Here is a 22,143-nt window from a genome sequence, read left to right as displayed (position 1 = left end):
AAGGTGACTCTTCCAAGTCAAGTGTGGCTACAGGCTGGCTTGGAAGGTAAGCAAGCAGTGGGGGGCCTGGGAAGCAGAGCTCAGTCTATCAGCTCTGCTGTGGCAGCTCCCATCAGGCCACCTCTCCCCCTCCACTGTCACCTGGGGGCAGCCATTCCAGCAGACTGCCTCAGTGCAAGAGAGGTGGGGAGCAAGGCCCATTGCATCAGCTTTGCTAAATGCCCAGCTCCATGAGGAACCTCCTGCTCCTGAACTGGGCCAGCTGGTCATTACGGGAACAACTGTCTAGAATTGGTGCCTGAGTTTTGATTTTCTTCCTCCCTCCCTGTCCCTTTCCCCTTGCGTGTCGTGTCATCTCAGATTGTAAACCTGAGGGTAGGGACTGTCACGTTTTGATTGTACAGTTTGGGCACTTTTTTGGCTGAAGAATAGGGCACAAAACAAACAATAGATAAGCTGACCCAGGCAGAGTCATGTTGGGTGGGGAGGGAGGGGAACAGTATGCTAAATCACTCCCCTTTTATCTTTAATAGATTTGGCCATTGTCTTTGACACTTCTCTATTTCAGCCCACTATTCTCTTCTGGCTGGGGTGTCCCAGTTCTCTCTAGATTAGGGTGGCCCAGCTAAGTGAGGCGCTGGGCTTTGGGAAGGCAGCGCAAGGCTTGGAGGGTGCATGCGCCCCTCAGGCCACCCATTGGACCACCCCGCTCTAGATTAAGGTGGCTATCCTGGTGCCCCTCCAGATGTTGTTGGACTCTGACCACTGGCCAGTGTTTGCTGTGAGGGTGATGGGAACTGGTCCCCAACCCCGGGCCATAGAGCAGTGGTTCCCAAAGTGGATGGTACAACCCACTGGGGGCAGTGGGGAAGCCTAGCGGAGCACCAAGTGGGGTGTGTGTGTGTGCTGGAGGTGTCAATGACTATCTGACTTTTAAAAGCAGGTATCACTCGATCGAGTTTGTCAATTTTTTTGAATTACTCAAACTACAGAGTTTAATTGGGTTTTGAATAAATGTGCAATCAGTTGTTAATAAAATGTGCAATCTATTGTTAATTTTGAATTGTATCTTCCTCAGGGAGTGGTGAAAACTAATATTCTGACTAATGCTTTTCATAGGGCAGAGGGTACTGAGGATGAGTTTATGGGACCAAGAGGTCCAAAATAGGTTGGGAACCACTGAGCTATTGGCGAACATTTTCAAAAAATAAAATAAAAAATTCAAATGCTTAGGAGAGTCTCGCCCCCATTAGGCCAACCCAAATGTTACAAAGCAGCGGGCAAACTTTTCCCCACTTCCAGCCTAACAAGGACATAGCTGTAATACAAATTATAGTTATTTTTCTTATGGGCCCTAGGATTTGGTTTTTAATTGTGCTTTACCAAGCTGATGTGAACACTAATCCATTTTGAGTCTATTTTAACTTTTTGAAAGTTTTACATTATTGCTGTTCGTTTTTCTTACTGATAATTTTGCTGGGGTTTTTTTTTTTTTGTAAACCACTTTGAGCTGGGTTTTTTTTTTTTTTAAGCGGTGTATAAATCAATCTATCTGCCCTCTGTCCCCTCCCCACCAATGTTTTGCCCCCTGCCGAGCTGGCCGATGGGCGGAGGCCCCGGGGAGAGGCTACTCTGGGCGGCTTCTCGGCACCTCGCGGCGGCTGCTGGTGCGCTTTTCCCCGGCGGGGCTTCAGTGCCAGGCCCGGGGCTGCTCCTGGCCTCCGCCTGTTGCTAACCAGCGCCAGGCGCGGAGGCGGCGCTCCGACTGCCTCTCCCCGCCCCGGGCGGGCGCCGAGGCGGGGTCTGCGCTCCGGAGGGTCGTCCCACCCCGGGCTGGGCGTGCCGGGCCAACTTTCTGCCCGGCCGAGGAAGAGGGAGGCAGGCCATGGCGCGGGCGGCTCCTCCGGGCACGCTGGAGCTGCTGCTGCGTGAGTGTGGGGAGGAGAGGGAGGGCGCTCTGCACGCGCTCAGAGGCTACGGCGCCTTGCTGGGCACTTCTCCGGGCTGAGTTCCGCGGAGCTTGGCTCCTTGGCTCCTGAGACCCGGGAAGAGGAAGGAAGGAAGGACACCCCACCCGGCTGGCCCTGCCCTTCGCTCCCAAATCTGGCATATGAGCCTGCAGGGGGGTGTCTTGGAAAGCTCTCTCCCCTTGGGAGCTTTTCTTGCAAACCACCTGAAGCGTCAAATGGTGCAACTCGAAAGCGGTTTTGCACCTGGCGGCTTAAACTGGCCCCAGTCGGCAAGACGGAGTCTTAAGTGGCTGCGTGTTTTTTCAATCCAGACTGGGGGACCCTGAAAGGCTACAGTTTTGCCTTCCGATTTCTCCCCCCGTCATAGCTGTTTTGATACTCCTTTGATTCAATGTTGCCGCCTCTGTCTTTTTTTTCTCTTTCATTTGAGGGCAGATAATTTGTGATTCTTCTAGTTTCGTCATGTTTGAGGTACTTCTTGCCTACTGGACTTAATAACATGATATTTTGCCTTTGTTTTAATTCGATCCCCACTCTTGACTCAGGTGGGCTTAGTCACATCATTCTCCCTTTTTAAAACTTTTGTTTGTTTGTTTGTTCTGACAGGACTTTACAACATGATGTATTGTTTTAATCGGTCAGTGTCTATTGATATCCACTGATAAATTTTAACCATGTTTTTGTGGCCATTTGTTGATTTTTATAACTTTATATGTTGTACTCCACCTTGCTGTGTCCCCCCCCCCCCAAAGCGTGGATTATAAATTCATAAAAAATAAATACATAAATAATGTAAGGTTTTTTTTATTGGCCCATTATCCTCACTGCTTTTATTCATGGGCAATTTCTTACTGCTCTTGCTTAAGGTTAACGACATATGAAGAGCCTTTTTGGAATCTGGCCCAAAGCCCATCTTGTCCGGCATCCTGTTCTCATAGTTACCAACAATATGCCCTTGGGAAGCTAGCAAAGCAATGCCTGTGGCTTCCAGCAACTGGCATTCATGAGCACGGCTGCCCCTCATTAGTTTCTGCAAATAATAGTAACTCCCAGGAGAAGTCTTTTGCGTAGGTTTTATTTGGATTAAAACAAGAGTACACATTCCCAGCTAATTCTGGCTTCAGGGCTGTCTGTTGTATAAGGGCTTCCCTAAATCAAATGCCTTCATTACAAGGGGGGGGGGGAGGAAGGATTATTTTCCCACTCTATAAAAAAGCTTTCTCTGACGCAAGGAAAAAAACTCGGTATTTTTTTCTGTTCTGATTTGAGCCAGCAGAAATCTGATGCAATCTGACATTTTCCTGCCGGGCATGAAAATGTGTCTGATCAATGCCTGTAAATTTATCAGTCAATTTGCCAATACAGTAGATAGCATTTCAAAATTCTGCTGGAGAGAACTGGTGGAAAGAACCTTCTCTATCCTCTTTACACTCGGATTTCCCTTCCTAATTAAAGAACCTGACCCATTTATTTGTTAACTGTGCAATCCTATATGTGTCTACTCAGAAGTAAGTCCTGTTGAGTTCAATAGGGTTAGTCCCAGATGCGTAGGTATAGGATTGCAACCTAGATGCTGTATGCTCTCTTATAAGTGCAATGGTTTCGTTTTTCTTTAACTGCTCAGTAGCTTGGTTTTTGTCAACTGAACAGAATACCATTCTCTCTTTTGAGGATATTTCAACAATTTCTAACTTAAAATCTGCAGTCTTCAAAACTCTCAGAAACAAAAGATTTCTAAGAAGATACACTCTGCCCCCAGTTTGTCTCTTTCTTTCATAGCAAACTAAGAGGTTGGATCTTCCCTGTTGTTTCTTGGCTGCCAACAAGGCTAAAAATGTAAAAAAACACACACCAAAAACTCAGTTTATTCTTTCTTTTATCAGTGGGCATATCTAAAGGTTTTTAAAATCTCCATCCAATATTAACCTCATCCTCTTCAAAGTATCTAATTTCTTTTAAACAAAGGCCTTCCTTTCTGTGTAACATTTACTTTACGGTTGTTATTTTCATCCTCCCACTTGGGACTTGTAATACAAATCTCCCATCAGTATCTATTTTTATTAATATTTACTGAATTCATGCCTTCCCTTTCCTTGCCAAGGAGCCCAGGCTAGCAAACAGATACACAATTTGAAAACGAAAGCAAAAATGGATTAAAACATTCTAAGAACAGTTGCAACTTAAAACATCCTAAAGCAGTTACAGTTAAAAATAGTCTAAAAGCAATTGCAATCAATAACATTCTTCCATTCACTGATCTTGGAGTTTCCAGAAACAGCCACCAACAGATGCGCAGGTAAACAATAATGTTTTCAGGTTCCTCTTGAAACTTGCTAACAGTGGAGACAGGCACACCTCACTAGGGAAGACATTGTACAACTGGGGAGCCACCACTGAAAAGGCCCCTGTCTGGTGACTATTTCTTCCTCTCCTTCCTAGCTTAAGGTTACCAGATTTTTTTCAATGAATCCGGGATTTCAACTTCAGTAGGAATGATAGGATTTTGTATGGGGACTGATTTGTAAATCCGGGGACTGTCCCTGGGAAAAGGGGACATCTGGTAACCTTATTCTATCTTATTGTCTAAATACACTGCAGCCCCTTTAGATATGGTTGCCATTTCACTTTCTGCTCCTTTTCTCTTTTCTGTGTCCTTTCACTGGCAACAGAGCAGGGCTGGGGCTGGATAGCAGGCAACACCTGGGGCCGATCAGACATTGGTGTTTTGCCCAGTTGTGCTGCACTGTTGTGACTCTTCCCAACCTTGTCTTCCATGGCAGACAAAGCCACAGACCCCAGTAACCCCGAGGAAAACTGGGAATGTATCCAGAGGTTTAGCGACCAGGTCAACGCAGATGCTGACAGGTAAGGCTGCACTGGGTGAAGAGAACCTTTTGCTGGGCCACTTCCATCTCAAGGTGGATGTGGAAGTTGGCAAAGGTTTTGTCTTGAGTGAGAAGATGTGGTCAGAGCTTGTGTTACCCCAAAGTTCTGTTTGCTACCCTTTGCCCATGTGCAGAGGCACTACAGCAGGGCAAATTGTGGGAGATTGCCAGGCAAAGCAGGAGAGGAGAGAGTGCCTCTGTCCTCTTCTTGCCACGTGTGGTCAGATTCTGGCCTGCAGTTGTTGCATTGTGTGTGGGTTGCTTCTGTTTCCTTGCCCAGGAATCCCTTAAGCCTTAGGCACTGTTTGCAGAAAGCAAACGAATTATTGAGAGCTTTTGCATCTATCTCCTATTTAAACTTGAATGTCTGGCAATGTTCCTTGACTGGGGATGGGCTTGGAACGAACCTCAGCTCTCTTTCTGCTCATTCCATCCTTTTCTTGCGTGGCATTTTATGTCATGCCAAGAGTGTGCTTGAGCTCCTTTGGCGGAGATGATTTATTGTTTCTTGTGGAACTGTTTCCCTTCATGTGGCTCAAGCACCTATCTACTTGCTTTTGCAGTTGTTTCTGGTCAAACAGGTTCAGCTGGCTTCTCTATCGCTTGAAAAAGCCTGCACAACCTGTTGGCGAGGTGCCAGAGTGGAGTGTGTCTGTCTAGCCATCATAAGCAGCAGTGATCACTCTTACAAACCATGTTCAACACTCTCAGAGAAGAAACAACAACCGAGTGGTTTACCTCCACTCCTCAGCTACTTTCCTGTAGAGACTGAGAAAAAACCCCCAAATAACAGGGTTCAGCAGATATTACCCTAAAATGTCATGCAGTTGGAAGTGGCAGGTGTCAGCTTCCTATGAGATATCCCTGGATCTTGTGTGGCAAAAGCAGAGAGCTGGTCTTGGGTGCAGAAGTACAGCTCTTCTCTTGCCCATCACTGAGCAAACTGCCCTCTTTCTCTTGAAAACATAGGAAACTGCCTTGTCCTAGCTCAGGATTGTGTGCATGCTGGCTGGCAGCTGTGGCTCTTCAAGTTTTTCAGGCAGGGAGTATTTCCCCTCAGCCCTTCCTGGACCTTCTGCATGCCAAGCAGATGCTCTTCCATTGAGCTTTGGCCTTCCCTGACGGCAATACCCACCTGCCTCCTCTGGTTGTTGTGAAGGTGAATTCAAGAATGATTTCAGGGACTATGGCATGACTGTTTTTCTTTTTTACCTCTCTCTCAGCACTGCTGCAGCTCTGAAGTTGCTGGAACATAAGATCCAGTCACCACAGGAGGCAGAGGCTCTGCATGCGCTAACCGTGAGTGTACCAGGGCATGAAAATCCTGGGTTCAAATCCCCACTTGGACATGAAGGGTGACCTCGGGCCAGTCGCTGCCTCTCAGTTCCATAACTGGTTTGTTTGGGGATTAAATAAGAAGAGGGAGAACTGTGTACTTGCTCTCCTTGGATAAAAAGGTGGGATAGAAATGCAATAAATAAGTGTGAGCATTGTGCAGCCCAGTGTGTCCTGCGGTATCCTGGACGCAGGGATATTGTGCATGCAAGGCCTTGCATTTCCTCTTTGGAGTCCAGGCTTCTTGTTCCCCCATTTGTTGTGTGGACAGAGCAGCTGCTGCTGAGCATCTGGGTTGAGAATTCTGCAGTTTGGTGGTTCTCCCCCCGCCTTTTTTTGTGAGGGGAGCTTCCTGCTCTTGTAGCTTGTCACATCTGTGTTATACAACCATCGTCCCCTGTCATCCCAAGCAGTCTCAACCTGATTGAGTCCACCTTCTCTTACCTCATTTGCTCACTGAGCTATGCCTGACAACTGGCACTGCTTGGAACACCTTCGCTGCTTATTCTGAACAGCCTGTTAGCTTAGGCTTGGAATCAGTTCTCAGTGCCAGGGGTCAGTTGTGGCCAGTGTGAAGTTATTAAAAATGCAACGTCTGTGAGCATGTGCAGAGTATTTTTCTCCTTGCTGAAATCCCCATATCGAGATGAGCAAGAACAGATATGGATTTTAACCAACCCAGAGTCTCTCTGTCAGCCTTCATCAACCTAGTGACTGACCTGTAGGTGTTTTGGGCTATAGCTCCCACCACAAATGCTGGCTGCAGCTGATAGGAATTGCAGCCCAAAACATCTTGAGAGCACCCAGCCGTTGATGGCTGCCCTTTGCACTTCTATTTGGAGTTATGAAGACTCAGAAAATAGCACCTTCCCCTCCCTGCACCCCTGGGTCCCCTTTTCCACTGGCTTTACCTAGAAGAAGTTACTTGACTCTGTTTTTTGCACCTTTTGCCATAACCTTAAATGGTTTGGTGACCCCACTGCCTAAGGACAAGGCTGGCGTGATGGGGTCTTGGGGGCTCCCTGTGGATTTGCCCGGTCTTGTAGGATCAAGGTCTGTGTTTGCCTCTTTTCCCCTACAAGGTCTTGGAGATGTGTGTGAACAACTGTGGAGAGAATTTCCATCACGAAATGGGGAAGTTCCGATTTCTGAATGGTCTCATCAAGGTCCTTTCTCCCAAGGTAAGTGCCCAGGCAGGTGAAGCTCAGAAATTCAAAGCGTTGGTACTGACTTTTAAAGCCCTAAATGGCCTTGGCCCAGTATACCTGAAGGAGCATCTCCACCCCCATCATTCAGCCCAGACACTGAAGTCCAGCTCCAAGGGCCTTCTGGTGGTTCCCTCACTGTGAAAAGTGAAGTTACAAGGAACCAGGCAGAGGGCCTTCTCGATAGTGGTGCCTACCCTGTGGAACGCCCTCCGATCAGATGTCAAGGAAATAAACATCTATTGGACTTTTAGAAGACATCTGAAGGCAGCCTTGTTTAGGGAAGTTTTTAATGTTTTATCTTGTATTGTGTTTTTAATATCCTGTTGGAATCTGCCTAGGGTGGTTGGGGAAACCCAGCCAGATGGGCAGGATATAAATAAATTATTATTATTATTATTATTATTATTATTATTATTATTATTATTTAGAAAAAGAAGCCTGGAAGGGAGGGGGCCCTTTTCAGAAAAGGGGTGGCTGGGAGGTCCCTTCAGAAGGGCCTCCTCAGAGTCCTAAAGGTCAAGATAAAGTTGGGGTTGTGTGTGGTTGTTTTTAAAAGAGGGGTGGATTCTGTACTTCCAGCAACATCTGCAGGGCCACTGGTTATCCCCCGTTCCCACTGTTAAGGGTACAGGTGCATCCTTTGAAGGCAGAAAACATCTGAAATGTACAAGGATTTATTTTGTGTGGGTGGGAGTACAAGATGCTGCTGGCACAGTCTTGCTTTGTGAGGAGCGGGGGACTCCCCAAGGTGTGGTGGTCTTTCTTCTTCTGGTTCCAACCATCTTTACTTTGGGCTTCCCAGTATCTCGGAGAGTGGTCGACGGACAGAGTCAAATCCCGCATTGTCGAGCTGCTGTTCAGTTGGATGGTGTGGTTTCCTCAGGAAGTGAAAATCCGCGATGCTTATCAAATGCTGAAGAAACAAGGTCTCCATTTAGCTGTTTCTTCTGTCTGTGTTCTCCCCCACCTCCTTCCCATATCAAAGTCACATGGCCTTAAACCACAAGCCTGCTGACCAAAATGCTTCTGGAACCCTTTTTCCTCACGAGGTTTTTCCGCGAGAAAGCGGAACAAAGTATTTTTCTTCCTGGGGACACAAAAAGGGGTTGCGCAGCTGGTGTTTACCTCTCTTATCTCTTTTAAACTACTTACTGTGGTGGGTCTATTTATTTATTTATTTATTGCCCTTGTATCTCCCCTTTTTCTTCCAAGAAGCTCAAGTTGGCCTTCATGGTTCTCCTCCTCATTTATCCCTCACAACAACCCTGTGAGGTAGCTCAGGATGAGAAGTGGTGACTGCCCAAGGTCACACCTATTGAGCTTCATGGCCAAGTGGGGAGGTTTGAACCCTGGTCTCCCAGGTCCTAGTCCAGCACTCTTTTTTGGCCAATTAATTTTTATTGACTTTCAAGTTTATAGAAATCATAACCAAATTTAATTTGATTTAAATACCCTTCCCCCCCCAAAACTGGTTTCCTAACTCTTAGATATGTTCCAATTCATCCCCTTTAACATACTGCTTGTTTTACAGATTCATCTCTAATGAACATCCATGTTTTAAAAAACAAAAACAAATCTTAGTTCGACACTCTTAACAGCTGCACCCAAAAGTTTTTTTGTGGTGGAATCTGAAGCCTTGCAGATGACAAATTGCAGGCGGTTAAGCTGTGTGTGGTTTAAGGCCAGCTTTTGCTCCTTTACTTTCAGTTTTTAGTTTCTTGCATTTTGAATCTCTGAATTCCAGGCCTGGGCAACTAGGTTTAAATGCCTTTTTCTGCTGGGATTTGTCACTTTAAATGCCCCCTAAGCATCCTTGAACTGTGAATGTGCCAACATTTCAAAGCTTTATTTTAGGGATCGTCAAACAAGACCCCAAACTACCGGAAGACAAAATTATGCCACCACCTTCTCCACGGCCGGCTAGCTCCATTTTTGATGCTGATGATGAGAAATCCAAGGTAACCTGATCCCCCTTGTGGTCAAGCTGGACATTGCACCACACTATTCCTCACTAGTTACCGGTAATAATGGACTTGGGGTAGTGGGTGCCGACAGGGTGACCCGCAGGGCCCCCCGACAAGCCTGTTGGGGATTGAATCAAGGACCTTCTGCATGCAAAGCAGACTTTTGTCCTCAAGCCTACTGCCCTTCCCCTGTTTTTTTTTAATATCCTGGTTATAAAACTTTATTCTGAGAAATGCTGCTTTTCCCATGCAAAGCCTTGTTGGTAAATATTCAAAGCAGACATTTTTTTTTAAAGTAGGAGTCTCCCCCCCCCTTTTTTTTTTTTTGCTCCTGAACAGCTTTGGTTGAGACAAAGTGTGCCACTGACTGTGCTGTGATGCTTCTGGCTTGGTCCTCACCTTCTACCCTCCTCTCCTCAGCTTTTAACAAGGCTTCTGAAAAGCAAAAATCCAGAGGACCTTCAGGCAGCAAACAGGCTGATCAAAGGGATGATCAAAGAGGTAGGCCTTCTCTCTGCCATTTCCCCACATTATTGTCTGGCAGCATCTGGTGCCAGAGGGCTCCATGCTCAGGGAGAAGCCAGTGTGGTGTAATGGTTAGAGAGTTGGGACTATGACCTGGGAGAGACCAGAGTTCAAATCCCCCCTCAGCCATGAAGCTCACTGGATGTGACTTAGGGCCAATTACTGCATTATTATTATTATTATTATTATTATTATTATTATTATTATTATTATTACCCCACTCATATGACTGGGTTGCCCCATCCACTCTGGGCGGTTTCCAACAAATATATGTCTTCTTAAAGTTGTATAGTTACTTAACCCCTTGACATCTGATGGGAAGGCATGCCATAAGGTGGGTGCCACTACCAAGAAGGCCCAATGCCTGGTTCCTTGTAACTTCACTGCTTGCGGCCTCACCTACCTCACAGGGTTGTTGTGGTGATTAAATGAAGTGCAGGAGAACCGTGTATGAATAGGGGGGAGAATCCTTGAGCTCCTTTGAGAGAAAAAGATATAAAGACAACAAATAAAGAAATGCAAGGACACAGATTCTTAGGTCGTCGTCTTCAAGCTTTCTCTGGTTTGCTTTTCTAGGGCTCAGTTTATTATCAGACCTGGGTATGAGAGGCACAAGCTGAGGCTGCTAATTGCTTAGGGAAAAATGCCCTGTGACCTAGAATCATAGTCACAGAACTGTAGAGTTTGAAAAAGGGTCCCAGGGGCCATCTATTCCCACCCCCTGCAACACAGAAATCACAGCTAAAGAATCTGAGTGGTTTGGCCCATTGCAGGAGCAAGAGAAATCGGCCAAGGTTTCCAGGCGACTGAACGCTCTGAAGGAAGCCCACAGCAGTGCAGAGGCCTTGGAGGAGATGCTGAGTAGCTGCCGAGAAAGCAAGGGAGCCGGGACCCCCCCACCAACCCTGGAGCTCCTGCAGGTAAGTCCTGCTCTCTGCCTCCCCCCCTCCCGACCCTTGGGGAGCACCTCTGAAGTCCAGGTGTGAAAGGCACAGCAGTTAGCATGCTCTGTAAGGCCTTTCTCCGGGGCAGCCCCATATGCTCCAGGACCTCCCTCTGCCTGGCCATGGGGAAGGGGGCTCTTGAGGACAATTGTGGGGCCTTTGCGTTATGCATTGGTTAACTCATTTGTCACCTTGGGGGAGAGAGAGCACCTCTGTTTTCAGATTCCTTCCCACAATTCTCAATGAATACCACTTGCTGAGAATCACACAAGGTGGAAAAGGACTGCCATTGCTGCACCCAGGTCCTGTTTGCGGGCTTCCCATTGTAGCATCTTGTTGGCCTCCTTGGTGTGGAGAGGATGCTGGGATCAATGGACCTCTGGCTGCAAGGGTTTTTCTGATGCTCTTCGGTTGCATGTGTACCCCTCTAGCTAGAAAACTGGACTGGCTTAACTCAATTCTGGGGCTCACCTCAAGGTTAATTCTGGGTGCCTGGAATCTGCCCTGAAACACGTAGCGGAATATTATAACAACATGATGAATAAAGGTCCTCTGAGCATGCGTGGTGCGCTTTCCCCCTCCCCTCGAGCCACAGCTGGGGGGCGGGGCTGGGTCTGGGTCAGCTGGGCTATGAGGCTGAGCCAGCGGCACTTCCACTCTGGCTGTGTCCTTCCACAGGCCACGTTTGCCAAGTGCGAGAGGCTGAAGCCACTGCTCTTCCGTGTGGCCAGTGAGACGGTGGAAGATGAGGAGGCTTTGGGTAAGAACGGGAAAGACAAACAAGGGAAGGGAAGTGGAGAGGCTGGGCGGGTGTGTGTGTGTGTGTCGAGCAGGGGTCAGCAAACTTTTTCAGCAGGGGGCTGGTCCACTGTCCCTCAGACCTTGTGGGGGGCCGGACTATATTTTGAAAAAAAAAATGAACGAATTCCTATGCCCCACAAATAACCCAGAGACGCATTTTAAATAAAAGCACACATTCTACTCATGTAAAAACATGCTGGTTCCCGGGCTATCCGCAGGCCAGATTTAGAAGGTGATTGGGCCGCATCTGGCCCCTGGGCCTTAGTTTGGGGACCCCTGGTGTAGAGAGAGGGATGTTAAAAGGTAAAGGGACCCTTGACCATTAGGTCCAGTTGTGTCCGACTCTGGGGTTGTGACGCTCATTTCATGTTACTGGCCGAGGGAGCCGGCGTACAGCTTCCAGGTCATGTCGCCAGCATGACTACGCCGCTTCTGGTGAACCAGAGCAGCGCATGGAAACGGCGTTTACCTTCCCGCCGGAGCAGTACCTATTTATCTACTTGCACTTTTACATGCTTTCGAACTGCATGTTACAGAGGCCCAATAAATGCAGTTTTGTCCTGGCTGAGAAGGGAACAGCTGTCCCCTGTTCTCTCTATCCTCAAATTAGGAAACTGCTGGATTTGAAATCACTTGTATTTATTTTTAATATAATTTTTATTAAGTTTTCTGTTTTACAATTTAAGATACTCATTTTACATCCTTAAAATATCAGTGACTTCCCTCCTTCTCTTTCCATGGTTCATTTTACATATCATAAATCCCCGCATATTTTACAAAAGCTATACCATTCAGTATTCCATTATTGCATCCATCAAAACTTATTTACACCGTTGAATTTATCTTAATGCTGCCAGCGTTTTCAGCTGTACACAATTATTTCCCATATATTCAATAAATGTTTCCCAATCTTCTTTAAACTTATGTTCTTCTTGTTCTCTTATTCTATATGTTAAGTCTGCGAGTTGTGCATATTCTGCCAACTTGTTGCCATTCTTCTTTAGTTGGGACTTCTCTCGTTTTCCATTTTTTGGGGGGGTGAAATCACTTTTATTAGATGGGGTTTGTGTGTGTTTTGTTAGCCCTGAGAATTAGAATTCCAGGGTTTAAATTTGTTAACAGGGTTAACTGTTCTTTTTAAAAAATTGCTAATAATACAGAACACATGAAACAAAGCAGCCCCCGCCCTACAAATAACAATTGTTTTCTTGTAATTGTTGAGTGAAGCCCATGGTGCAAATTCTCACTCTTGTTGCTTCTGTAGGGGAGGTTCTGCAGGCAAGTGACAGGCTCACGCGGGCGCTGTGCTTTTACAAGGACGTTGTGGGCACCGCTGGGGATTCTGGGACCAGCTCTGGTGCTGCTGCTGGTAGGTCAAGTTTGGCAAGGCTGTCCCTGTCTTATAAAGGGACTGGGGAGGCCCTGCTTGCAGTGAAGCCAAGGGGCAGATTGAGATGGGCTAGGGTGAATCATAGTAGAGTTGGTAGGGACCACATCTTGTCCAGCCATCTGCAATGCAGGAACCTTTTGCCTAATGTGGGGCTCGAACCCACTACCCTGAGATTAAGAGTCTCATGCCCTACCGACTGAGCTATCATGCAGGTGCCTTTTTGTTCTTCAGAGTTGTTGGGAAGGGATTTAAAGGGGGGGAGGGTTGAGGAGGTGGCTTCGAGAAGGAAGGGAAAAAAGGAGGGCCAGAAGGGCGAGCAGAAAACTGCATCAGGCGACTACTCCATTTTGTGAACCACAAACTGCAGGGTGGCCCCCTTTTTTTAAAAAAGCTGCCAGCTTTTTAAGTCTCTGCTGTTAAGCACCACAGTAAACGAAAACATCCTGTTCTGCTTCTGCTCTGCAGGTCAGGATAGTCAGGGAGCACTTTGGGAAGCTTTGCTAAACCAGAGCAGCTAGCTAGTCTACCGTTTCAAAAGCCTGGCGCAGTTTGCTCGTTTTCTTGCTTGCTTAGCAAGGCCGAAGTTATGCTAACTTGCTCCCAAGGGAACGGATTTGTGTAAGAAGTGTTTTGCTTTGAGTGGTGGATCTCGGTTAAGTTCTTGGCTGTCTGCCTTACCCAGTAATAGACAAGTGAAATGCAAGCGCGGTAGAGTTGGGGGGGGGGGCGGAAGAGGAAGGGAGTCCCACCATTGTGTCGGGAGAACCACGTGCAGCAATCTCAAATTGTGGCTGGAAGATCTTCCCTTTCCCCAGCATTCTCTACCAGCTGAGCCTCCTTGGGATGGCCATCTACTTTGTCTAAAAAACAAATCTTGCTTTCATTTCAGCTGGACCTCAGCCCCTTCCAGACGCTGCAAACAGCCTCACCCTCATCGACCTCTCTGAGCTGGGTGCTGGGTGCCAAGCTCCCTTGCAAGAGAACGCAAAGACAGAGCCTTTCCTGGAGAGGCTCCTCTCCTCCACTTCCACTCACTCACTGGACGAGGAGCTGATGTTAGGTTGGTGCCTTGGACTGGAGTTCTCAGGGGCTGCATCTTCCTCGATGTAGAAAGCCCTGCTTTCTGGCTTCCTGTGGCTGGGAAGGGCCAGTAGCAGGAGAGTGTTTGAGGAGGGCAAGAGTTGTATTCAGTGCTAGCCCTACTCAGAATAGACCCATTGAAATTAATGGACTTAGCTTTTATGCAGAGTAGACCCTGGCCATGACTAACTTAGGCTCAGAGTGGGTCTAATCTGGGTAAAATATTATTATTATTGATATGTTATGCATTATATTTATATCCCACCTTTCCTCCAACGAGCCCAAGGTGGTGTATATAGTGCTATTTTTCTAGAAAAAGAGGTGCCGGAACTCACCATGAATGCCTCCCTGATTCTCTTATAATGGCACCTGAGAGGTGCTGGAACTCAGTTCCGGAAGAAAAAAATCATCCCCGGCTCTCCCACGTTCTAGTGCAACACTAACCACTACACCACACTGGCTCTGAATATGTTTGAATGCAACTCTATGCGTTTTCCAAACCAGGACATAACAAGCTGTTGTTGGCTTCATGTTTTTAACGCCGCTTTATGATTTCCATTATGCTTTAGACTCTGTTTTTGTACACTGCGGTGGAACCGTTTCCAAACCCTAAAATAATTAAATCCGTTAGAACTGTCCTTGTTATAGTTGCCCTGTTTCCTTCCGGTGGGGTCTTCCGAGCCCCCCAGTGAGAGCCAGCTATGAGAAAACCATGCCAGGGGCCTCAAGAGCCATCCTCCTTCTCCTGGGCTAGTGGGTGGAAGAGGAGTGGGTCTGAGCTGCTTGCACCCTCGTTGGCTTCAGATCCCGCTGCACATCCTGGACCAGGGCTTTCATGGATGACCAAAGCCAGAGGGGGGAGTCTGCGGGGATGTTGCTGCAGCATTAGCATCTAAGCAAGAGGCAACCAGGGCGTGGGGAGGGGAGCTGCGGAAGGAAAGGGTTAGTTCCCTGCTGGGATGGGGACATTGCCTCCAGGTTCCTTTGGCTTTCTTTCCCCAGGTCTCCCCATCAGCCCGACGGCGGCTCCTCCAGTCTCCAGTCAAATACCTGAAATGGCACCAGCACCTTTGCCACTTTGCCCTGCGTCCTCCAGCGGTTCCTTGGCTAAGCTCTCAATTCCGCTGAGTTCCATTACTCTGAGTAAGTGCCAGGATTGGGGGGCTTTTCTTCACAGGGCAGGAGCTGAGCAGCTGTGATCACCACTGCTGCCCCCGATCTGGTGGTGGGATGTGGACTCTGGTGGGGCAACAGAGCCTCGTATAGGGTTCGGCTTTGTCCCTCTGTGAGGCTCTGTGGCTACCTGTTGCCAACTGCAGTTGGCATGACAGCTACAGCCATTCCTGGACTGGGAAGGCTTGGCTGCAAGTAGTTCATGCGCTGGCTGCTTCCAGAGTAGATCACTGCAATGCACTCTGTGCGGGGCTTCCCTTGTGCCCGATTCAGAAGCTGCAGTTAGTGCAGAATGCTGCAGCACGACTGCTGATGGGAGTGAGGCCGTGTTAGGATTTAACACCTGTGCTCAGATATCTGCAGTGGTGGCTGGCCAGGCTCAAGGTACTACAACACCATTAGTATACAAAACCCCCAGTAATCTGGGACCATATACGCCCTCTCGATTGCTTTGATCTGTAGGACTGGCCCCGTTATAGGCCACACAATGCCCGTTCCACATTTTTTTGGAAATCGGTCTCCTAGTGTGGCAGCACCTACACATGGGAACTCCCTGCCTCTCTACTCTTTTTGGCACCTGCTAAAAACATTTTTTAGACAAGCCTGATGTTTGGGATGCAGTTGTGTTTTTAGCTCTATGGATGGTTTTAATTTTTTGAATGCTGGAATAGTTTTTTACTAATTACCTTACTGTCTTATTCTTTATGCAAACTGGGATGAAGATTTCTGCAATCAAGCAGTATATAAATTGTATGAAATAAATAAATGCTCCCCCTCCCCTTTCCCTGCCCCTCCCTCTGGATCTCGGCATCCTCATCCCAGCCACCAGATTGCCTAAGGACAGTGGTAGAGCATAGCTGGAATAGCTCAGTCACTAGAGCAAGAGACTCTTAATCTCAGGGTTGTGGGTTCGAGCCCCACATTGGGCAAAAGGTCCCTGCATTACAGGGGGTTGGACTAGACAACCCTCATGGTCCTACCCAACTCTACAATTCTATGATTCTATCTGTTCTGGGTGTAGAAGGTCTCGAGTTCAGCTAGTTGACCCCAGTGGTCTCACTCTGTATAAGGCAGCCTCTCATATTTGTCTGTCTTCTTGCCACCAACAGGCACAATCCCCCCGGTCACGGTCTATGAGGAGAAGGGCCTGAAAGCCATGCTCCACTTCTCCAGGGACCCGGTTCCTGGCCAACCAGCCACCAGGGTACTGGTCCTCTCCCTGCTGAGCACTGCCCCTCACCCAGTCCAGGACATCGTCTTCCAGGCTGCTGTGCCCAAGGTGAGAGAAACTGGATCTTACTCTAGGCAAGAGAGATGTGCTCCTGATCAGCAGGATTCCTCCCTCCCTGTGGATTGTTTTATTTTATAAAGGAAGTTACAGAGTGCCCTTCCATTTATTTACTTATGGCACTGCGGCATACACATGTTTTTATAAGTAATTTAACAAAGCGGGTTATAGCAATAAAAACATAAAGCAATACAAGCCATAACAAAAGTTAAAAAGCAGACACCAGTTAACCATTGTGAAGGAGCTATTCTTAATTGCCTGCACAGGTACGGCAGAATAGAAAAAGTTTTCAGCAGGCGTTAGAAAGCCCCTGCTGAATCTCCAGTGGCAGAAGGTCCCGGAGGACTCGGCCGACAATGCAAAAGGTTTCATTTCTGGCTGCTGTCAGGGAAGGGTGAGGCTTTTCCCACCTGTCAGTCACCTGGTGTCACAAGGATCTTAGGTTCCCATACAGACCAGGCCAGCAGAAAACGTTTCTCTTCCAGCAGGTCTTTGGCCTGACCACTGTTTTTGTCACTTTTGACTTGCCTTCCTGCTTTGTGGTATGAGGGTGTATTTTCCTTGGGGGTTTCCAACTTGAAACAGAAAGAGGGGATAATTTATAAAATGTTGTGATTGATATGCTGCAGGGTCAGTGGGCCATGGAGTTGTCCCAACGATCCCACTTGAGCTGAGCTTGTGCCTGAGGAGAGCTCATCCTTCTTCCTCTCTCTCTCTCTCTCTCTCTCTCTCTCTCTCTCCCTCTCCTCTTCCTTGCTGCTGAATGATAGTCGATGGCCATCAAGCTGCAACCGGCCACAGGCTCCGAGCTGCCGGCCTTCAACCCACTCCTTCCCCCAACAGTGATTTCTCAAGTAGTGCTTCTGGCCAACCCTCACCAGGTATGCGGCTGGATCAGGTTGGGGTGTGTGGTCTGGGCAGCAGACTGCCCAACAGCAGCCGGGGGCCAATGGCCCCCTTCTTTGGCTGCCTGTTCAGAATGTGGGGCAGGGCTGGGGAGCATCTGTGCTCCTCCAGATGTTGTTGGACTCCTATCGCCACCATCGCCATCACCTCTGACCACTGGCCCTGCTGACTGAGACGTAGGGATGAGAATGTTAGAAGACAGGTGGGGGGGGGAGGCGAACTTCAGGAACGTTTTGAAACTGATGAGGGTTCAGCTTCTCCTCAGATTGTCAAATGGGAATTGTGTAAAGCCCATTTTAGGTCCATTGGCAGTATCCCCTTCTCCAGATTTGCCGTGCACTAGATAGGAGTGGAACGACGTCCACTACAGCTGAATTTGCCTTGGCAGGTTTGTGCCAGAGAGAGAATGGACAAGAGTTTGGCTTCCTGATTTAAAGAGGGGCCTGCCAGAAATTGCAGAGTGTCTGTGTATCTGTCTTTCCTCTTTATATCTTTTTTCCCCCTGTCCCCAGGCTCCACTCCGACTGAGATACAGATTGTCCTTCGTCCAAAATGGGGCACCTTGCATAGAAACTGGGGTGGTGTCTGATTTCCCCCATGCCGAGTTATGGGGTGGGATTTAGTGACTGCTTGCCCAGTGACTTCAGAAGATCCCCCAGAGCACCATCTTCATGGCCTCAGGGCACCGGGATGAGCCAGGGCCCAGACATTCAATGCCAATTACACTTTGGAGCAAGATACCTTCCTCTTCACATATACCAATCGGTACATTTTTAAAAAATTAAAAATGCAGCTATATTTATATTCATTTGGGCTATGTAAACAGCACTGGATACTTTTTCTCCAATAATCTTGGATCACTTCATTTCTGAGGATTGTCCACATGAAAGCTACCCTCCCACCTGTTGGCTGAGCTGCTGTGATGTCATGGAATGTGTGCAATCCAATAGTCCATAGAATATTGATATTAAAGTTTTTCTGTTTCTAAGACACGAGTCAAAGGTAAACATGGGGGGGGGAACGCAACAGAATATACTGGCTGATTTCTGGCAAGAGGGTTGTTGGAAATAATTTGGGGCTGTGGAGGAAGCTGAAAAGTCATGGGAACGACTAGAGGGAGCAAGATGTGACCAACAGAACACATAACGTGATGCACATGTGTGACAAATGCTTTGCTGTAGGCTGGATTTGTTTTACATGTACTTTCCAAAGAGTGGTATCTTCCAAAGAGTTTGGCTTCCTGCCTGAAATTGCAGTTTGCTATTGAGAGGATGGGAGGAGAGAAGGAACCTCTGTGTCTGCATGGAGGACTCTCTTTCATCGGAGGTTTTAAAGCAGAGCCTAGATAGCTACCTGTCAAGGGTTCTTTGGTTGTGACTCTTGCATTGCAGGGGTTTGGACTGAATGACCCTTCTAGATCTACAATTCTGATTCTATCTCTGTACCACCCATGCTCTACTGCTGCTGGCACAGAGCACCTTGCCCGGAAGAGCTGCTGGCTAAGATTAGTATAATTTATTACCCACTTTTCATCCTAAAGTCCCAGGAGAGCCAGCGTGGTGTAGTGGTTAAGAGTGGTAGACTTGTAATCTGGCGAACCGGGTTCGCGTCTCCGCTCCTCCACATGCAGCTGCTGAGTGACCTTGGGCTAGTCACACTTCTTTGAAGTCTCTCAGCCCCACTCACCTCACTGAGTGTTTGTTGTGGGGGAGGAAGGGAAAGGAGAATGTTGGCCACTTTGAGACTCCTTTGGGTAGTGATAAAGCGGGATATCAAATCCAAACTCTTCTTCCAAACTCTTCTTATAACAATTAAAAGACAATGCTGAAAACAGTTTAAGCATTCTGCCCTGTGGGCTCGATCTGTGGCCTCCCTTAACGACACCCAATCAAAACATGTTGCCCTGGGTAGCCGCCTCTTGCCAAGAGGTCTAGAGAAAACTGGTTTCCATGCCTCTTCCTTTGAGCTAGTAGTGAGGCAGCAGCAGCCTTGCTCCCCAGGAAGATGCTGCTGGTTGTGTGACTCCTTTTGCATTTAGGAGTAAGCATGTGGAGTGTGCATTGCCTGGTTTTCCAAAGGTGTCAGTCTTCTCTGTGTCTTCTCAACCCAAGAGCAGCTGTAGTGGGCAAGGACTCTTCCTAGGGTGACTTCAGGGGGTCTTGCGTGGCTGCCTCTGTTTGAGTTGCTTGACTTTATTTCTAACATGGTTTTCTAAATTTTTAAGTACACAACTGCAAAAAGTCAACAAACATACTGATCAATCAAAAAAACCGTAACTGTAACCGTAATTATGACTGAGTGAAGTGCAGAAGTGTAAACATTCAATTTCAGCATTCAGAAATAAATATGGAGAAATGGCTCAGAATTATTAATTAAATTTCTATACTGCCCTTCATCTGAGGATCACAGGGTGGTTCACAATATAAAAACCACAAAAACACACAATGTTGTAATATTGTTTAAAAGGCCATAGAATGCTAATGTGCCAAACGCCAGGGAGGAGAGGAATGCTTTTGCCTGCAGAATGAAATCAAATCAAAAGCCATCATAATCGACAAAGAATTTATAGACCACTATTTCATTAAAAATATCAAAGAGGTTCAGAAAAAAATAAATGAATGTAAAAAGAGGCATAAATCAATCATTATTCTGAGTGGGTTGTATCCAGCTACCTTTTGCTCAGGGCAAACTCATTGAAATAAATGAAGCTACCTTAGTCATGAACATTCATTTCAATGGCTCTACTCAGAGTAGGGCTAGCACTGTATACAGCCTGTTATTATTTTGCCAGCCAACGTGTGCCTGTGCTGCCTAGCCTTCTAGAAGGGCAGAAACTCAGCCAGGAAAAGACTGCATCTGTTGGCTCTCGGCCTGTCTGCCCCTTACAGAAGGCGCAGCAGAAGTCCCTCGAGGCATCTCCGCCCTTGCGCCAGACAAGCTGCGCGCGGCGTGTAGGCGGGGTCTCTCTCAGCGGAGGCACGACTGCCGCAGCGGAGCCAATCCGCGGGATGGAAGGGCGGGGCTCGGCGTGAAGCCGGCGGGGGCGGAGCTTCAGCCAACCCAGGCCCGTTGTCAAGATGGCGGCCCGCTGGGCTGAAGAGTGACGGAGATAGACGGGGCTGTGCGCGTGCGCGCAGGTGGGCTCCGGGAGGGCAGGTGAGACAGTGGATCCGCCATGGACAGGGGCAGTCTATCCATCAGGGCCAAGCCCTAGAGGCAGAGCACTGGGGCGGGCGTGGGGGGGGGGAAGGAAATTTGTGCTGAACGCCTCTTATTTCCTGATGAGGAAGTCGGGGTGAGGGGCACATAGGGGCGCGGGGTGGAGCAGCAGCAGCAGCACCCTCTTTTCTTTATCTCCTTCAGGAGTAGGTTACGTCTTTTCTCCCTTCGCTCTCACTGACACCCACCCCTTTCTCTCTGTATAGATAAGTGTGGATTAGGGAATATTCACTCTGTATAAATGTAATACTGTATTTAAGGACGGCAATGGCATGGTCTTGCTCTCTCTTCCTCATCTCACATCTTTATTTCATTGCATTTCTGTCCTACCTTTTCCTCCAAGGAGCTCAAGGTGGCCTACCTCATTCTGCCCCCACAACAACCCTGTGAGGTAGGCTAGGCTCAGAGGCAGTGATTGGCCCAAGATCACCCAGTGAGCTTCGTGGCCAAGTGGGGATGCAAACCCTGGTTTCCCAGGTCCTAGTCTAAGTCTCTAACCACTATGACATACTTCTGTATTTAATTTATATCCCGACTCTTCCTCCAAGAAGTTTGACAGCAGCATACATGTTTTTCTTCCTGTTCCCCCTTTTCTGCTCACAACAACCCTGTGGGGCAGGTTAGGCTGAGAGGTGACCATTAGCCTGAGGTCATCCAGTGAGCTTCACAGCCCAACTAGTCTAGTTATAGTTCAACACTCTAACCACTGCACCAAGCTTGTCTCCCTGTGTCCTCCCAATCCACTGTGACTGCTAGCTGACAGAGAGGCTACTCTTGCCAGAACTCTGAATTGATTATCTATTCACACCTGTGAAAGTCAGCCAACCTCCTAGTCTACCCTGACTGGCAGCAGCTGCTCTCCAGGGCTTCTGGCAGGGGACATTTCTCAGCCCTTCCTGGAGATTTCACCAGTGGGGATTGAAACTGGGACCTTCTGCATGTCAGGCAGGTGCTCTGCCACTGAGCAGCTGCAACCCTGTCCTTGTTCACATCTGTCCATCTTGTATCCTTCCAGGCACTGCTGATTCGCTCCCACACAAGGGGAGAACGTGGAAGACGGCATGGATTTCTCCAAGTTCCTGGCTGATGATTTTGAGGTGAAGGCCTGGGTGAACGGGGTCTTCCGAGCAGTCCAACAGGAGGCCCCGGGCAAGGTGGATGCCCACGCAAACACGGTGGTGATGAAATTGCAGCTCTTTATCCAAGAGGTCAACAATGCCGTGGAAGGTAATGGCAAGTTAAGGAGGCGCAACTTCGGGTTCTAAGGCAGGACCTTAGTAGCTAAACTTAGTAGCTAAACATTAGTTTCTACAAGCCAGCTGTGAAATCCAATCTCATCTTGACAGCACAGTAATATTGTATGAATTTGTCAGCATGGATGTCAACTGATTAAATTATGCAACAGATTTTACATAGGTTGACTTAAAAAGAAACCTTTAATCTGAAATTTGTTCT

At 47.8% G+C, this 22,143-nt stretch overlaps 2 protein-coding genes across 4 annotated transcripts in view; both read left to right on the top strand.

Moving 5' to 3' along the window:
- Positions 1-1,817: 1,817 nt before the first annotated feature.
- On the top strand, positions 1,818-18,459 carry GGA2 (golgi associated, gamma adaptin ear containing, ARF binding protein 2). Of its 2 annotated transcripts, XM_033167486.1 has the most exons (15): positions 1,818-1,928; positions 4,751-4,835; positions 6,079-6,154; positions 7,273-7,371; positions 8,201-8,324; positions 9,253-9,356; positions 9,783-9,863; positions 10,661-10,807; positions 11,510-11,591; positions 12,897-13,001; positions 13,912-14,082; positions 15,105-15,245; positions 16,385-16,554; positions 17,334-17,444; positions 17,982-18,459. In XM_033167486.1, the coding sequence occupies exons 1-15, from the start codon at positions 1,886-1,888 to the stop codon at positions 18,090-18,092; spliced, it is 1,650 nt and encodes a 549-aa protein (XP_033023377.1). In that variant the 5' UTR covers positions 1,818-1,885; the 3' UTR covers positions 18,093-18,459. The 2 variants fall into 2 exon arrangements, with proteins under 2 accessions (XP_033023377.1, XP_033023378.1); XM_033167487.1 differs by lacking the exon at positions 16,385-16,554.
- A 2,044-nt stretch (positions 18,460-20,503) lies between these two features.
- COG7 (component of oligomeric golgi complex 7) overlaps positions 20,504-22,143 on the top strand; it is a 28,711-nt gene continuing 27,071 nt past the window's right edge. Inside the window, exons 1-2 of one of the 2 annotated variants that reach the window (XM_033167074.1) lie at positions 20,504-20,625; positions 21,704-21,915. In XM_033167074.1, coding sequence (XP_033022965.1) covers positions 21,750-21,915 — 166 coding nt within the window. In that variant the 5' untranslated portion in view covers positions 20,504-20,625; positions 21,704-21,749. Of the gene's footprint in view, positions 20,626-21,703; positions 21,916-22,143 lie in introns of those variants that run through there. The other variant, XM_033167075.1, reaches the window with a different exon arrangement.

This window comes from Lacerta agilis, chromosome 13, assembly GCF_009819535.1.
Source record: "Lacerta agilis isolate rLacAgi1 chromosome 13, rLacAgi1.pri, whole genome shotgun sequence".
NCBI lineage: Eukaryota > Metazoa > Chordata > Lepidosauria > Squamata > Lacertidae > Lacerta > Lacerta agilis.
The sequence above is the reverse complement of the archived record's forward strand: the minus strand, read 5'-3'. Positions and strand labels throughout refer to the sequence as shown.

Coding starts and splice junctions, on each gene's coding strand:
- GGA2 (XM_033167486.1), top strand. CDS start 1,886: ATGGCGCGGGCGGCTCCTCCGGGCACGCTGGAGCTGCTGCTGC. Junction 1,929..4,750: donor CACGCTGGAGCTGCTGCTGC/GTGAGTGTGGGG, acceptor CTTCCATGGCAG/ACAAAGCCACAGACCCCAGT. Junction 4,836..6,078: donor GTCAACGCAGATGCTGACAG/GTAAGGCTGCAC, acceptor CCTCTCTCTCAG/CACTGCTGCAGCTCTGAAGT.